The following is an 18,670-nucleotide window of genomic DNA, read 5'->3' on the forward strand; positions in this document are numbered from 1 at the left end:
CCCAGTGGTGACATATTTTATAAACATTTTGCACATGGAGTTGCACACATACTTTATTGCTTTGTGTTAGTAATGCTTATGGAAGTGAGGCAAACTATGATTTTTCCAGTTACGGATTTGTCTGTGCAGTAATTATTCCCTACACGTTTGCATTAGGTCATTACTAAAGAACCTCAACTGCTGGTGTTCACAATCCCGATTTTTGAACCTCTTCCTTCTCAATATTACATTCGAGCTGTGTCCGATAGATGGCTAGGAGCAGAAGCTGTATGTATCATAAATTTTCAACATTTGATTCTTCCAGAGAGACATCCACCCCACACAGGTAACTTCAAATTTGATCATTTTGTTTTAATTCATCTTGCTCATATTGATTTTCCTTATGATAGTGCAATAAATCTCAACTTCTGCGTCATCATAGAAAAGTATATGGAATTTCACTTTGTGATATATTTGTATTATTGAGACCATTTCTTCAGTAAATTTAAAGCTCTCTAAAATTTTAAATTCCTGAACAAAAAGCAGCTCATTTCATCTCAACATAATACCAGCCTTTTAGTTACCTCAGGTTCTCTATAAACCATAGGAAAATTGAAAACATCAGATAAAACTAAGCAAATCTCTATGTTACAGTATGTCTTATCTTGGTGCTTGTAAGCGTTACATTTCTTCTGGACTGGTCAAAAATAATCTTAGAGTGGATGGTTGTATTATAACTGGCATTGAGCAAGGAAAAAGCAAACAGTTAAAATTTTGAAAATGTGAAACATTTTACTATTTTTACTAAGATAAATTCATCATAGCAAGCACTGTTACAGTACCGAACATCACATTTCAACTCAGCACTGCTGATCAAGTCATGCCCTTCCCCTCCCCCTCCTTTTTTACCACTTGGCACAGAAGCATATGTTTGTGTTTTGCTTCTTTTTTTCTGGATACATAAATTGCTTTATACATTCATTGTGCCTGATGTCATTGTAAAACCTTTCCACTGTAGTTACATTTGGCTCATCCAGCCGTCTATGAAGTGAGTGCCTTCAGAAATACTCAGTTCTCATATGGTGTTGTCCTTTGGCATGCATAAAGTCACATGTGTTTGTGAAGTGTTTAGCTATTGTTATACTGTACCTAAGCTGTCTGGAAAAGCATGTGTAACCTTTTTATCTAATTGACTGATCACTGACTACTATTCAGAAGAAACAGAAAGATATTTACACATCACCAGTTATGGAGCCTCTAGGATTTATGGTAATTGATTTCAATTCCCATCTGGTTCCCACTCAACAATGAAGTACGTAGAGGCCCTGCTAGGCGAAAAAACTTCTTTCTCCTCAGCAGAGCCGAAGAAATCACAGTTTCGGTGGGAATGATAAAACAGCCATAAGGTATCAGTGAAAAGCATGTGAAGAATATTAGCCATCATTGCCTCAGTAGGTTTTATGACTCCCATATCATACCTTAATGTGAAGCACTCTGAAAAGACAATGAGACCTCCAGCCACAAAAAAAAAACAACCCAAACTTCAAAGCAAACATCTGCATAGCAGAATCACTGCAGTCTCCTTAATTTGGTAGGATTCCAAATCCAATCTGGTTATATATATCATCTTCCAAATTCCACAATCTCTAATTGTTGGGATAGCAGATGCCCTCAAGATATATTGAGAATCATATATTGAAAGGCTGTTTGTTTATTTATTAAGATTATGTCTTTAATTACATGTTTAAAGGATTAGATGCAAAATTCAGTTGTACTCATCTGATTTGTATTACTCCATCAACTTAGACACTCCAAAGAATCCTTCCTTCTTAAATAGATTTTTTCCTTGAATCTGAAGTATACACAGACTATGCTGTTCTCCTACTCCACATTCTGTTATAAGAAGCTGGACATACATATAATCTAATACAGTGGGTTTAGAACTTACTACAACTGGGTAAAAAGGAAACAGCTTTAAGAAAAAGATTAATTTATGCAAATGGATGGTTCACAGCTGTCAGAATACTAACAACAGTACTTGCAGAAATACTTCAGAGCTATAAAATCAACTTTTCATATTCCTCATTGAAGTTAAGAATAACCCAAATGTGGACTCTGTGTCATATGAGATATTAAGTAAAACAATTTCCAATGTAAGTTGTTTTCCACTAAAGTATTGGTTAATATCTTTATCTTCATAATAAACTATGTTGTGTTATGGCATCTCGTCATGCACTTATGATTATTTTGTGTTTTTAGAGCTTCTAGATCTTCAGCCTTTGCCTATCACAGCTTTGGGGCATCGGGAATATGAAGTCCTGTACAAATTTACACACTTCAACCCTATCCAGACCCAGATATTTCATACACTTTATCACACAGACTGTAACGTTCTTCTTGGAGCACCTACAGGTTCTGGAAAAACTGTTGCAGCTGAATTAGCCATCTTTAGAGTTTTTAACAAGTATCCCACATCAAAGGTTTGTAAAATAGGTTTACTAGAATCATTTTGTGTAGGCATGTTTTCAGCAATACAGAAGCCTAGAAAAAGACTATGGCAAACTGAATTTTGCTTTCTCCAATTTATACCTGTCTGGATTCAAAATGGTACATTATGCTTTCATTTCTACTTTATATGTTAATCAGTGTACAACTAGAGTTAAGTCTAAAAAAGGCATGATGGATTTCCTTTTCTGTACTTACCTGCATTTCCTGCTCTAATCTTTTACTAGCAGCAGTACTGTTTTATAGCTATTAGTTCCCCGCCATGTAAATACAACTAGCCCAGTCTCTCTCTTATTTAAACAAATAAGTTGTAATTAATTACTACAAGCCAATTTTCTGTTCCAGCTTCCCCCTGTGTTTTATTTCTTAAAATGTCTAAAAGCTGAACAACTCGGCTTTTGGGGTTTTGTTTTCAAAGTGAATATATATCTGTATCTTGACTTAGCCATCTTGTCCTAGTTAACTACATTTTAACTTTAAAGCCTTTGGGAAAGATATTTGTATCTGACTGTGAGATTTAACCAAAGAATAACCTTTGAAATTAACAGAAATCATGTACATAAATCCTTTATTCATCTTTGAAATTTCAATATCTTCATGTAATTTGTTAGTCCAAGCAAGGTAAACAAGACGCTCATACATTTTCAGCTTACCTATCAGACTTACAAAATAGCCAGTTCTCAAAGGAATACATCTTTTTCGTTTTAATAAAGCTGAAAACCTGGCTATACATTTTGAAGAATGTATGTGAATTCTTCATGTAGCAGTTTCTTCATGTTCAAAAGCTTTAACCATAAATCTGTAAATAAATATTGTTTCTACATGTCAGGGTATTCCCCTCTGCACAGCAGGCTTCTTTGAGGAAAATATTGTGACATTTTGCTTAAAATAATCACCTTTTAAATTTAATTTGTAATTATTTAATAATTTAACTACATAACTAGAAATCAGGTAAGATATTGCTTGCTGGAAATTCTTATTATTTCTGTTCTAGAATGTTAGCTTGCAGATTTCATAGTCCTTGCAAAAAAATGGCATTATTTGTATAAATGAGTTTTGATATTAAATGGTATGATAAATAATTCCATTTCAAGAAATTATTCTTTTTCTTTCTTAATTTTTTTGCTTGTTAATGGCTCAGGAAACAAAGCAGTATTTTCAGTATAATACTGTTGTAGGTCATTTAAGGAACTCAGGCCTTAATCATTTTATAGGTAATGAGTATGTTCAAATCTCACAAGTATTAAATATTTTTTTTCATTGTAGGTACACTTTAATAAAGGTTTCTTGTTTAGCTTCTGGTTTTGTGACTTTTCTTTTGCAGGCAGTGTATATCGCGCCTTTAAAAGCACTCGTCCGTGAAAGAATTGAGGACTGGAAAGTTAGGATTGAAGAAAAACTTGGTAAAAAGTATGTTTCTCCTTACCTAATCAGAGAAATGAGAAGCAAAAGAGCAGCCCATCAAGTATGAATAAAATCTACAGAATACTTTTGAGTATTTCAAAATAGGTTTTGATTGTATACTATCCTTCAAATTTCTAGTACTTAAAAAATAAAAAATGCCAGCAATAGTCATTGTAGTGATAGCAAAATCAAAACTAAAAAAGAGATACACTTTGATACCCAGCGATTTTCATTCTCATTACTTGCCAGTATAACAAATATGAAGCTTACATTTCTCTCTGCAGTATCCTTGGAAATTGAAACTGCAATCCAAAATAACCTTTCTTTAGAAATCTCAGCTATAAGGAACTCCTATGAGTTACATGAACTGTATACTAGTATTCATACATTGTTCTTCATATATAAATTAGATATAATTTTATTCCTTGGTAACATTAATTTCTTGCTGATCTTCTCAGGTGTTGGAGTTCAGCCATTACCTTATGACATATAATGTATATCAGTCATGTTGATGCTTTCAAAAATTATACTTTCTTGAGTTAAAAATTCTATCTATCGGATGCATTATTTAGGGCTTTTTCCTTTCCTATATATAGCTTTTTTTGTAAGTTAAAGCTCAAAGCGCACCACAGGTTTCAATAGAAAGAGATGCTATTCTGGGTACCTGAAATCACCAGTGAGATTCCTGCTATTATCATAGCAGTGACTTATTAACTGGCTTTTTTTTTTGCTATTTTAATGGCCTGTGAGAATAAGTTATTTGCCTTATAATTTTAAAATATCTTCCAGTAGTATTTCCTTTTTTGAAATTTACTCTATTACTTGTGACTGAAATTTTGAACAGGAGATACACATTACTTTGAGGAATTTTTATTAGATGTTCAACTGGATGTAGAATGTGTCATAGAAATGTCAAAAATCCATTATATTAAGTCTAAAATGATGGATCATCTCAAATGCTGTTTGTAGAACTTGAAAGGATAATAAGGCAAACAATTGGAAAAACTCTGCTAATCTTCCCAAAAAATGACCTAATTTCTGCTCCAGTCTTAATGGAACTTCACCAACAAATGCAGATACACTGCAATCTAGCCTCGTTAGTCAAACCAGAGATCTATACAGAACAGCAGGCAACAACTTGGTAGCTTTCTAGAGAGCTTTCATCTTGGCTATGACAGGATGTTATGATTCACATCATATCATACTAATATTCTTATGTTACCTTCATTTTGGAAAATTAACCATAGATGGTTGGGGACTCATATTTTCCCTCTTCTTTTTATATGGTTTTGCTGAGGAATGGTATTTGGTATTTATGTGGTATTTGCTAGGAAAACATAGAGACAGGTTTATTTACTTAAAACAATTTTGAAAATCCTGTTAGAAGTATTTGACCAGAAACAAAATTACTTTGTTTACTTTCATTTCTTCTCTCTTTTAAGAGTTAATATTTGAACATTAGGATGTTCTAGAGCTTTGTAAAGCCAAGCCACCGTCTTTCTTGATTACAGGGTTGTAGAGTTGACAGGAGATGTGACTCCTGATATGAGAGCTATTGCCCAAGCTGACTTGATTGTTACTACCCCAGAGAAGTGGGATGGTGTCAGCAGAAGCTGGCAGAACAGAAGCTATGTTCAGAAAGTTTCCATTCTTATCATAGATGAGATCCATCTGCTAGGTGAGCACATTTTGTTGTTGTTAATTAGAATCATTGCTAAATTTGAAGTGTGCTGGTACTTATGACATGAATATACTTTTTGACATCTGAACCTTTTCTTTTTCTCTGTTTTTCAATGGACTTTTCATTTACTAGGGGATGAGAGAGGCCCAGTATTGGAGGTCATTGTGTCTCGAACAAACTTCATCTCATCTCACACCGAGAAGCCTGTAAGAGTAGTTGGTTTATCCACTGCTTTAGCAAATGCCAGAGACCTTGCTGACTGGCTAAATATTAATCAGGTATGAAAAATGTTTCAGAAGATGGATATGTATTTGTGCTGCAGAAAAACAAAATAGCAATTTATAAGATAATTCAAGGTTAAACTTGAGAAAAATGTTTTCTTGTAGATGGGTCTGTTCAACTTCCGACCATCAGTACGCCCGGTTCCTCTGGAGGTGCACATTCAGGGCTTCCCTGGCCAGCATTACTGTCCTCGCATGGCTAGCATGAACAAACCTGCATTTCAGGGTAAGAAACAAGCTCCTAGACCTTTTCCTTCTTTCTGTAAAAGAAAAAAAGACTTTGAGCACTTTACACAGTTCATTTGCAGCACATCTATAACATGTGTTACTGTATGTACTCTTGGCATGTATAGGGGGAATCTGCTCTGCTAATGGCCCAAAGCTATTTGTCTGAAACATAAAGTGTGCTGCAAATGCAACATATAACAGAGGAATGTAATGTATTTAGAACAGAAGAATAAAATCAGTGCTAATGAAGGGGAAATAAAATGTGTTTTCTCTTAGTGTTTGACACCATAAAAAAACATTTGTGTAAAAATATTTGAAATTTAGAAAGTAATAAAACCATTCATATTATTAATCTGCTGAGGTATTTTCATATGGACCACTGTATGTAAGCATTAAAAAAATTGTGAACAGAAGTTGCAAGTCAGGCTAACCTCCTATAATTCTAGTTTCAAAGCAATAACCATAAAATTCAAAATTTGTAGTGCATCCAGATATGCTTCTGTTTTCAATTTTTTATTCTTAACAAAGTTGGCAAGCAGGATAGATTTAAGAAAACCTCTCATATTTTATTTGAACATGTTTTGCTTTGGTTACATAAGGAATATTTATTATATCAATTAAAAATAACCTCCAAAATAAATTTTGTAATGTGAACTGCTGTTGATTGTGAGGTGACATTTGTGAGGTGACTTTTTAGCTGCTTTAATTAGCCTTATGACAGAAGCAAAGTATTGATTGTGGACTAGAGACCAATCTTGACAGCTCAGATTATTTACACCTCCACAAGAGCATTGTACAAAAACACTAATGAACAATAAATCTGTCTTGGGCCGTTCTGCCACACCTGTTCCTGAAGCAACAAAAATCCATTAGATGCAGGGCTTTTTAAAATACATAGATATATTGGCATATATAGTTGTAAGGTATAAATACACATGAATTATCCTGTTTCAATAATTTCACAACTGTATAGTGTGTGTATATGCAGCAGCACATGCTGGGTAGTATTCATGAACTGAGGAACAATATGTGATGGTGGATAGTATGAAATAGTTTTCAGAAATTAACAATGCATAAATTTAATTGCTAGAATTGAGAATTACATGAGAAAATGCACAAATGGATTTATAAGAGATTTAGAGAGAGTATTTGAAATTCTACGTACACCTGTTTGTACTTCTAGTGCTTGTTGATGTTAGAAAATCTGTAGACGTATGATTTATTGAGGGATTTTTTCCCCACTTGTTTGACATGATATAGTCAAGGTTATTTTAGCATTTCCATGGCATACTTACTCGTCAGACCATAAAAATTTTGTTGCAACCTGAAACTTCTCAAACATGGGCTGAGCAAGAAAATGCTTTTTTAAAAAGTCTTAAAACGTAATTGGTCTAAATATATCAGACCAATTAGTAAACAACAAACTTCTTTTGTACCATAATAACCACCTTTCACAGCAGCTATTGAAAAGTCACTTTCTATCTTTTTTACCTTTTCTGGTTTTGGTAGATTGAAGTGATCTTTTGCAGGCAGACATGAGTTTATGCAGTCTGAGCTCTGGGTCAGGCAGAAAGGAAGTTTTGGACCTTGATGGCACTTAGCCTGAGACAACATATCCCGATAGGGTAGAAAAAACATAACATAGTTACTAGGCTGAGATAGAGAAATTCACAAGCTTTGAAGTCTAGAAAGCTTGTCCAGATTTGGTGGGGTTTTTTCCCTAACTGCTTCTCTTAAATCTTTAGCTTACAATGATCACTGAAGTAGCAGGTTGAATTAATTCAGACTCAGCTAAACATAGTTGTATGATCTTTGATTCAGAGATGATTAATTCAGACTCAGCTAAACATAGCTGTATGATCTTTGATTCAGAGATGATGTATGCTCACCTCAGTTTTATCTATCTGGCAGAATAGAGACTAAGTATACATATCTGTATATCATCTGCAGAGAGCTATATCAGCTGTCTAGGTATTGCAAAGAGAAACTCTAATTTTTGTCATTAAAGGGCCTAATTCTCAAGTTCTGTTCTCCTCAACAGCAATTCGGAGTCATTCTCCAGCCAAGCCTGTTCTTATTTTTGTGTCATCCAGACGTCAGACAAGGCTTACGGCCTTAGATCTGATAGCTTTCCTAGCCACCGAGGATGACCCCAAACAATGGCTGAAGATGGATGAAAGAGAGGTAGAATCATTTTACCTGCATTATTTGTGCTTTGCTTCTATTTTATTGATGTTTGTTTGAAAAGAAAATACATCTAAAACAAAAGAGTCATTTGAGGGTAGATCTTGGAACAGCTATGCATATGCTAAATTTCAATATGTATTAAAACTAGTGTCAGCATTGAGACTATATAAGCATCTTTGCAAGATCTGAACTTTATAATGCAAACTCTTTTATCTTTGTTTTTCCTGCATATCTATTATTAATACTAGTTCCATTGTCCCAGACAACATATATCACATGATACAAGTCTTTGATACAAAGATAAGAGAAAGAATAAAATAGGACTAGTGTTCTCCGAAGTTTACAGCTGGAAATCTGTGACATATAGATGTTGAGCTGGAATTTAAACCAAATCTCTTTCAGTGTTTTAGGAACAAAATCATCCTTCTCATAAGATAACTCTATGTGTAGAGAGTTATGTATATGCATGTATATCTGTGTGTGTATATGTACATATGTATATACATGTGTCTATCCATCTATATTCTTACATATATACATACATAGATACACTGCAGAACCAACAGTTTAGGGATGCTTCAGTCTTGCGTATCAATAAAATAAATCAATGTTATAAAAAAATAAGATAGCTTCTGCCAATGTCTCTATTATAAGAACATAAAGATTGCAAAGTCAAATACTCAGGTGTTAAGCAATGCTGGAGTAAAGGTTTATTTTTTTGTTCTTTTTCAAGCAATATAATCTTTACTTACATTTTCTTATATTGTTTCTAAAAAAATGCTTCTTCCATTTCTTGCAAAACATGAATGATGGTCAAATAATAAACAACCATTCAATATTCCGTTTTATCTGCATTCTTCAAAATGTATACTAGATTTTATTTACTGCACTCAGTTCTGTACCTGCTCTGAATACAGAATTATTTCCTTCTAGACTAATGGTCCTGATTATAGTATATCATTGCTTCAAAACAATTTTTTTGGTGGATATTCAGGTTTCCTAGATTTTGGAAGTTAGCTTTTTCTAATGGTTACGACCTTCTGCATAGGAATTTCTGTGATAATATAGGGTCAAAACACAGCAAAATGCATGACTCATAAATGCAAGGTCCAAGTTGCATATTGTATGAATATTTATATATCAACAGTTGTATCAATAGTTATACAATTGTATACCAAATATTATATACCAAAAAGTATAGGTTTTTAGATGAGATTATTTGATTTTGTTTGCTTTCTGCAAAAAAATAAAGTGTGATTTTTCAGAGATAAAGCATAACATCTGGATGGATTTTAAAAGAGAAAATGGATGTCTTGGCTGATAAACTATTAGTACTAAAAACATGTCTCAATTTGATGCTGCCTTTCTAACTGTATAACCTCTGTTTAATGTTTTCTTGAGCATAAGAGAAACATTTCATATCAAAATTATTAGTGTGTAGCAGAGTATGCTAGTACCTTGTGCTAGTTTCCTCTAGTAATCTCACCTACAATTAGAATATGCAACATGCAGCTTGCCCTAAATGACTTGCATTAATGTGAATAGCTTCCTCATGTCCTGTGAGCGACTACTATCCTGAAAAGAACTGTAACTGAAGCTTCTTCCCTTGTTGGAAAAGGGTTTTCTGTTAGGAGTCTTTGAATTTCATATGTTTCAGAATATACCTCTGAAGGTTTTGAAAGAGGAGCCAACAAGGACAAGCAGACTTTGCATTTATTAGTTTCATAACTTTTGCATATGATTTGTATTTGAATTAATAAGCTGAATGTTTGGAGTATAAGATACCTACCAAGTTATTCAGTTCTGATTACGTAAATATAAAAGACTGAGGATTAAGCCCTAAGTTGTTATATCTTACCACTATTATGCAGAACACAATTGTGTTTGAAGTACCCACAATTTCAAGTGGACATTTCTTTAGGTAATTATGGGACCGGTTCGTAGTTTTGTGTTTTAAATGAGCATGATTAGCCTGAGTTTCCTTTGACATTGAAGCAAAGGACAAAGCTCTAGTAGTGCTACATATGTAGTGTAGGCACTGCTTAATTCTTTATCCATAATAATTTTTTTTAATTTAAAAATTCTAACTTCAAGTCATATTAAAGTCAAGCTTGGACTAGGTGAAACAGACAAAATTCTCTCCGTATTGCTATAGCATTTTTAAGTCTTAAAAGTAGAGCTAGTGAATACTTTATAGTAGGTATTTCTGACTATATGGTAGGTATTCCCTATCTTAAACACTTGCCCAAGTATTTCAAGTGTTTCTCAATTTCATATGGGATAAAAATGGATCAGTTAGGAGAAATAAATTGTTGTTGCCTTTAAACAACATTTTCTATTGCCTATCAGTTTTTTACGTTTGTTTTTTGCCAACCAGTGTTCCTTTAGGAGAACTTACAGACAAATTACTTTATTTTCAAAGTATTTATAATTGTTAATTGTGAAGTATGTTGAGATATAAGAGATTTTTCATAAATGGGTGTATACAAAGTTTACAAGCTTTACAACAGGCCTTGGCATTTTTCTTCATTTAGCCTTATTTCTATGACATCGATTTTGGCTGGCATAAGATTCCTTTGAGAAGTCATTGGTTAGTTTTGTTTAATGGTGTAATAGGTTTTGCTACACGATGGCCAAATGTTAGTCTATGTTTATATTAGTTTCCTAGTGGGTAGACTTCATTAGGCTTCTTAAAATGCTGTAAAGAATGCCATCTATAATAACATCTGGGAGGCGGATATTGAGGTAGACACAGATTCTTACAGCCATTAAAAGTGATTTTTCTCTGTTACCCTGCATGTCAGCTTTTCTGTAAGGGTAACAGAGAGATTCAGGCCTTGCAGGGGAGAGATTGGAGTGGGGGAAGAGAGACCATTAGTGGATCTTTGGTACCTGTTTGTCAGCAATGCCGACATCTTAGCTTCCCTCATCTTCTCTGTAGAGATTCTCCCTGTAGTGGTAGTGCCAAACCAGGCTCTCATTTGCAGCATGTGAAGGGTTCTGTTCACAAAATTTCAGGCTACTCTTCACCAGCACTCTCCGATAACAGGCAAATCCACCCCCATCTCTGCCACCCAGCTCCAAGTATCAAATTCAGACAATATTTCGATCAGTTATATTTCAAAGGACATGAACTTGTATGAAGCTTCTGGAATACATATTTGTATGTATAAATGACATACAGAAACAACCCTTCAACTGTTGCCACCAAAGTAGACAACAGCATACCTGGATCATGGAGGAATCGTACAAAATGTTCTTTCCCTCAAAGCAGTCAGTAGTCTAACAGGTGCAACTGAATTATAGTCGAGAAGGACTTTTGTTCTACATCCATCTACTGAAAATGTATATTACAGGCAGCTCCATTCGCTTTTAGAGATGATTCTTCCTGGATGCTCTTCTTGAATTTCATGTCTGATGTACAGTTTCTTGCTCATACCCATGTTCCTACAGTACTCAGAAAGTTGAAGGGTATTCAGAAAGTTGAGACAGCAGTCAGTCTTCATAAGACTGAATTGTACTTGATGAAAATTGCTGTTTCTTGTACTGATAAGTTTTCCAGTTCTACTGGACCTGTTGTTGCACTACAATAGTTAATCTGTTTAACAGATTCTATCCAAGTAAGTTTCGGGCTATGTGCATGCTTTTTATGGAGAAATGTCCATTCAGATACCTCATGTCTAGTTTAGTCTGATCAAGGAAGCCTCCCATGATGTTGAAATACCCTTCTTACTGAGATTTGTAGCTGATACTTCAAAGCTCATCCCTACATTTGCCAGTTGCTATGCATAGCACATGCAGAAGTTCTTCAGGATTTAAGCAGGACTGCCACAATTTGCCCAAAGTAGAGTATGAGTGGGCAGTCTCTTGAAGAAGAAAGAATACCTATTTTAGAGCCTTAGAGGTGAGGTTTTTTCTTTTTCTGTAATGTGCATTGCCCATACATGTTCCAAAATGAGCTCCCTATCCATCTTAGGATTTGCAGTCCCAACACAGAGTTTATTTTTCACCAAAGAGTGAAGAAGCAGCTGAAGCTGCCTTCCTTGCCATTTGCAGTAGTTGCAAGAACTCTTCAGTAGACATCACTCTGTAAAGATCATCCTAGTTGTCCTTAGGAGACACAGGTGCATCATGTCAGAAATGTGAATAGGCAGTGCATCTCAAAGAGAAGACTGCCCCTGTAAACTGAGTAATTCTTTATTTCTTTTTATTTTCATTGATGCCAGTGTGCCAATGAAAAAAGAAAACCTTATGCTTACCCTGCTTTTTTGTATAATCATGAGATGATTTTTAAATATAAAATTTCTAGCTAAAATTCTAATTTGGAGCTGTCAGCCAGGACTGTCACATTCAAGCTTGTGACCCGTTACTTATCTTGTTAAAAGGGACAACAGCTCAGATTATCCTTTTGGAAACAGACAGTGCCACCAGTTTGTGGTGGTAACCTTGGGTAAGATCAGTTATACTGTTCTACATTAGGAGCTGACTAAAGAGGAACAAGTCCTTTGCTTTCAGAAATTGCATTTACATCTGTGGTGGCCGCAGATGTTGCAATCTTTTTACAATGTAATTTATTAGAATCAAGTTTTCAGTTTATTTATTTTTCTCTAATGTTTTTACTGCTTTTTGGTTTTAACCTAAAACAAAAGTACAAAGTAGTATTTATTGTTTATTGTTTGAAGTTAGAATGCAGTTCTCACCAGCAAACAAGCAGGGTGTTTTTGTATTTGGGTTTGTTAGAGTTTTTTTAAAAGAAATTTATTCCCTGGCCAGATACTTGGATTTTTTTTTTTGTATTTACAGTGCAAGAACTGAGAAGAAATGTACCCATGTACACAGTTTTAACTTTAACCACAATGATTTTTGCATTCTGCTTTGTGCATCATTTTACCATCTGCATCTTGTTACGACTGTTCTTTCTGAAACCTCTAGAAATAACTAAAATCCTTTAGCACAAACATACCTACTGTAATATTCAATAACATCCATACCAGGCAATAGCCAGCTTCCACTGAATTCAAGGGCACTTGAATGAAGGGCATTCATTGACTCCAAAAGAATGAATCAGGCCCATACTGGTTTTGCGATTTCAGAGATGTGAGTGTATAAACATGTGTGAGCTAATTATGGATTTGTATATTGTTCGTACACTATGTGGAAATATGCATAGACATATGCATGAAAGTGAATTAAATTTTGCCATAGAATTCTGTTTCGCATTGCTAAAAAAAAAAAAAATCCCAAGAATTGGTGAAAAGACAAAAGATTACTTTTCCTTCTCTAACCTTTAAATCAAATAACTTATTGTTTCCATGATATTGTTCTGAGGTAATGCTGTGCTATAAAAAAGGAATAGAAGAATCTGGTCTATGTCATGAATAGGTATATTGCTGTCTTTTAGATGAGATTTTTAGTGTTAAATGTGTATGTTTTAATAATATATCTCAACTGTTTAAACCATATTTTAAAACGTTTCTTGAATAATCTTATTTGAGTTGTTTTAGGCATCTTGTTTGTATGGGTGAGTTCTGGAGTATGAGGATGTCAACTCTTCATCAAAAATAATTTTATAAGATGATTTTTTTTCTGCCTTTAAAGATCAGGAGGGTACCCAAGAATGCTTTCTAAGTGTTTCACTCATTATAGAAGTTCAACTTCCTTCTACAAGATGTTGTTTTTATGACACAAAAGTGTGTCATAAAAAATTAACATTTAGTTATAACAAGGAGATGTTTTTATTTCACTTAACATCTGTAGCAGATGTGAAATATGTAATTATTTTTGTAAAAGACTTCATAACTTTCACGATTCTTTTGTTTGGCACATCTTTCTTCTATTGGGCATTTTAGACAATTGATAAGCATTATTCAGTGGCATATGGTCTGAGTCTGACGTGCTTTGAAAAGAGTACAGAGTACTAATAATGAGGATTCTGTGAAAATGGGAAAACCAGCACAACAGATATGCTTTGAGAAAGTATGGGTTTTTAGCATCTTGAAACAATATATCACACTCAAAGGGACAGAATTGGGCTGCACAATCTGTTAGCTCATTCTTGTCCAATCTGGTCTCCTCCTTTCTTTTGGAGCCAGCATTGTCATCAACTTGCTGAATTATACTCTGACTGGAATGTATTTCAGGCACAGGGTAATGTATCTACTTAAATGGAATCCTATCTTTCTACAAAAGCTTTTTAAGTATAATAAATTTAAAATATAAAAAAGTTCTATTAGCTTAAAGTAAATGGTTCAACAGTTTACATATGTGCAGGAACAAAGAAAATGACTACTTACTAGTTTGAGAAAAATCTAGCTTGTTCAGAGATTAGAATATAAAAGGTAGAAATAAACTTTATTTTTTATAATAAATATTTTGCAATGCTACTAGAGTCCCAAATTGGTTTTCAAAGGTTTTTTATTAAAAGGTGGATTCCTGATCAGCCTAATGTTAGGAAAGCAGAGGAGGTATTTTTGTTTGTTCATCAAAAAATCTGTGAAGGACAGCAAAACCTTTTCCACATGGGCCCAATCCTGCCTGTCTTGGAGTCCAGGGGAAAATCCCTCCTTGCATTAAGTTCCCTGCATTAAGTGTTGTACAGGGTTTTTTTATGTCAATACCATGTATATTTCCTTATATTATTTTTAATATACTTTTTCTGTTCTTAAGATAAAATATATTTTCTTTACCCTTTTATGAGTTAACATTACAGTTGTTTTCAGAAAGATAAATAGCGATGAAGTTATAACAATGCAGAAACGTTAGATTTGTTTTATAGTCATAATGCTATGTCTGTTTCTGGTTAATGAACCTATTAATTGTGCCATTATTTCTTAATAGAAAGTGATAATATTCTTACACTATACTGACATGAGAGTGTTATATTTTTAAATAAATTGTCATGAGAATTTTAAGCCTTGGATTGTGCCTATGGGTAAAATAGTTGTGTTTATTACATTGATTTATGTGAAAGTAAGGGGTCAGCTAAAAATGGCTAGGATTCCCTGCTGCTAAAATGACAGGATAGTAGTACATGCGCCAGCTCTCCTGCTAAGGGTTCTTTAGTTTTCCTGTGGTAAATTACACTGCTTTGCAGGTATGACTAACAGCACCACAGGCCACCGCTGTAATACAAGTCAGAGGGAAAAAAAAGTAACCACCACTGATTGTAAAAGCAAGAAGAACATCTTTGAATAAATTCCCAGTAGTGTGAATTTAGGATGTTTTATGCTGGCAACTACATGGCAAAAAGGTTTAGCTCAGGTTCTGTACTGAAAATAACTAACACTGTAAAACCGCATGTGCTGAAGGAGCAGTCTAATTGCTATAGACTAATACAAATCAGCTAATTTGATCCCTGTACTCTTCTAAAGGAAAAGGGAGTTTAGATTCATTATTTTCCCAATACCAAATTCTGCTTATGTGAATAATGAAATAAACGTCATTAGAACTGGCTTGTTCCCTTACATTAAAGACATAACTGTCATAAGGTGATGATTCTTGGTGGGGAGGAGAAAAATTAATTCAGCAATATAGTATCTTTTGACAATTTTTGAATGCAGAAATTGAGTAAAATGTAAATACATTCATTTTTTCATTTATTTTTCTGATATTTACCAGTGCTGTTTTCTACTTTTTAATCTTAATTCCCTGTCAAATGTATACATGTAACTATTATTTCTCAAAGTGTCTATCTAAGCATGAGGAGCCTGTACAGTGTTAGTACTACTTCATAAATCTATAGCACAAAAAGTATTAATAAGTTCAAAAATATGTTTAGTAATGTATGTTGATGGTCATAATTGCAAAGAAAACAGTATACAGGTTCTCATTTTATTGAGCTATTTTTTTGTCTTAGAAGAAAAAATCTTTAAGATGGGCCATAATTCATGTTGTCTACACTGCAGTCACATGTCTACATGGTGACTAGAGAAATCAAAGGTTTGCTGATTGCATCTAGATAGATAAACTTTATCCTTTAACATATCCTCCTTTCATTCAGCTCTTTACTCTTTTCTACTTATCTACCCCTCTTCTTGTTTCCCTTTCCTAAATAGGCTTATCCCCTCTTCACTTCTCAATTCATTGCTTTTTCATTTCTGCTTCCTTTCCATTCAGTGTTTTATGGTCCCTTTCACTCTCTTCTTCTGTAAGCATCCTTTTCTTTTATACATGCCAGCTCAGTTTATACAACAAACCTTACACGTCTTATAACATAGGAAACTCTCAGGAACATCCAGTCAACTGCGTTGTGAGGGAAAATAAAGTTTAGGAGCTTCCATTGACAGATCAAACTGATTGGACCAAGCCAAAACTTGAACAAATTTTTTTTCTTAAATTGCGTTCTCTGTTACTTCCATCAGTTCTGGTTCTGTTAGTCAATACTACTTCAGCAAATAGACTTTTTAAAATGCTTTGTAATTTGCTCTTCCTGACAAAATTGATTGATTTATAAAATCTATATTGTTTCCATCTATATTGTTTCCTGTTTGTTTTTTTAAATCCTGAATATGGGCCATTGTATTCTCTGGCTTTTTTTTTGTACCTCTTAAGGATTTTTTTTTTTTTTTTAATACTAGTGAGATATGTTACTTGGGTTTAGATATGTGAATAATTTTATTAACATTAAGGTCTGAGAATTATAAAACCCAGGAAACATTTAGAGAAGGTTACAATTCTTAACATCAGAAGTGCAACACCTCAGAGTCCTAAGTGGAAATGAAGATATCACTGCAGTCATGCAGGTATCATATCTCAGTACTTTGAGATGCTCAGTCCAAGATGAGACTGAATACTTGGTCCAAATTCTTCAGTTACCCTGAGTAATTTGTTCTGCACTACTATTTTTTTCTCTAACCTTGGCTATTACCTCCTAGGTTAACCATGAATGATGCTTCCCATAAGTATGCAATATCATCATGCCACTGCTGGTGGCACCAGGAAACCACTAATAAGAGATGAGGTTTGAAAGTTTCTGGCTATAATTACATTAAAATCACATAAAATAATAAATGGCCTTAGAAATAAAACAACAGAAGGAATATTGAGGGGTAAAATCACTAAACAAGACAGAAGTTATAAAGCTCTTGCTCGTTATTAGTGAGGGGCTTTTCACAGAGGTCGCCTACGGAAATAAATGAGCTTATTATGGACTTTACTACTTGAAAACATAGGCAAGAAATATAGTTAAAATGGTAGTAGCTAAAATGATTCCAAGTAGTCATTGACATGAGATATGAAAAAAAATAGTAATAAAAAATAGCTTTTTATCTGGACTTCTAAAAGTTTTAAATGAAGACACTTATTGTATGTTGGGTTTCACTACAGGATTTGAGTCTGTAAATTACAAACTCACACTCAAAAAAATAAATTTAAAATTAATTTGCATTTCAGCATGTGAATAGGAAACTTTTTTGATGAATAATAATTGCAGAATTACCAAACTGAAGAACTGTGTCTGTCTTTTCATAGGCATTAGAGAGAGACAAATTTACTTTGTATGACTGTTATTATGTTACTGGTTGCAGGGATTTGTGATGTTTTTATACCAGTTCTAACCCCTTTGATACTAGGGATTGCATTAAACAAACACAGAGCAGAATGCATAGCATTTGCCAGACCTGTCAAGATATTTTCAGCATTTTCATTTCCTTATCCGCACTACTTAGTGCGTGCATTTTGTATCCCACATCATTACTATAGTATTTGATTTTTTTTTTTTTAGACTAAAACCCAACTGTTCAGAGACTGAAGACTCTCTTTTCCTGTTTATATAAACAGCGTTGAGGAAATTATCCTTGCTATAAAAAAAAAAGAAAATATAATAACAACCCTAAAAGTTTAAAATTTCTGAGTAATCTGTTTTAAAACATGCAACTATTCTTTCTGTTACAGATGAATGACATTATAGTGACAGTTAGAGATTCAAATCTGAAGCTGACACTTGCTTTTGGAATAGGCATGCACCATGCAGGTCTGCATGAGAGAGACAGGAAAACTGTGGAAGAATTGTTTGTGAACTGCAAAATCCAGGTACATTTGTTCTTTGAATCCTGCGTAATGAGTTTTACATAGAATTTTAAAAGTTGGCTTTTTGTTACATATACCTCATTAATCTTTCTTTCTGTTTTAGGTTCTTATTGCCACAAGCACATTAGCTTGGGGTGTAAATTTTCCAGCTCATTTAGTAATTGTTAAAGGAACAGAATACTATGATGGCAAAACAAGGCGTTACGTGGATTATCCCATTACAGGTACTCACATAAATTATGGAAATGCTCATATGCTGAAATGTATTTCAAGCATATGCAAATGATCTGAATTATTTAGTAACTGATCACTGAAAATATCTAATTTGAGTAGAGACTAGGAGTGCTGAGGAAAGGGTTTCTTTGTTTAATGCAAGTTG

At 33.9% G+C, this 18,670-nt stretch overlaps 1 protein-coding gene across 6 annotated transcripts in view; it reads left to right on the top strand.

The window, feature by feature from the left end:
• ASCC3 (activating signal cointegrator 1 complex subunit 3) overlaps positions 1-18,670 on the top strand; it is a 289,170-nt gene that overhangs the window by 213,496 nt on the left and 57,004 nt on the right. For all 6 annotated transcript variants that reach the window (XR_015707982.1, XR_015707983.1, XM_087773468.1 and 3 more), the window contains 9 exons: positions 157-325; positions 2,239-2,459; positions 3,809-3,894; positions 5,400-5,566; positions 5,702-5,847; positions 5,956-6,076; positions 8,120-8,262; positions 18,157-18,294; positions 18,395-18,515. Coding sequence is in view for 4 of the 6 variants with exons in the window: in XM_087773468.1 (XP_087629594.1) it covers positions 157-325; positions 2,239-2,459; positions 3,809-3,894; positions 5,400-5,566; positions 5,702-5,847; positions 5,956-6,076; positions 8,120-8,262; positions 18,157-18,294; positions 18,395-18,515 (1,312 nt within the window). In the remaining 2 variants the exon portion in view is untranslated. The remainder of the gene's footprint in view (positions 1-156; positions 326-2,238; positions 2,460-3,808; positions 3,895-5,399; positions 5,567-5,701; positions 5,848-5,955; positions 6,077-8,119; positions 8,263-18,156; positions 18,295-18,394; positions 18,516-18,670) is intronic.

This window comes from Nipponia nippon, unplaced genomic scaffold, assembly GCF_047370975.1.
Source record: "Nipponia nippon isolate SJK-2023a ecotype South Korea unplaced genomic scaffold, ASM4737097v1 scaffold_4, whole genome shotgun sequence".
NCBI lineage: Eukaryota > Metazoa > Chordata > Aves > Pelecaniformes > Threskiornithidae > Nipponia > Nipponia nippon.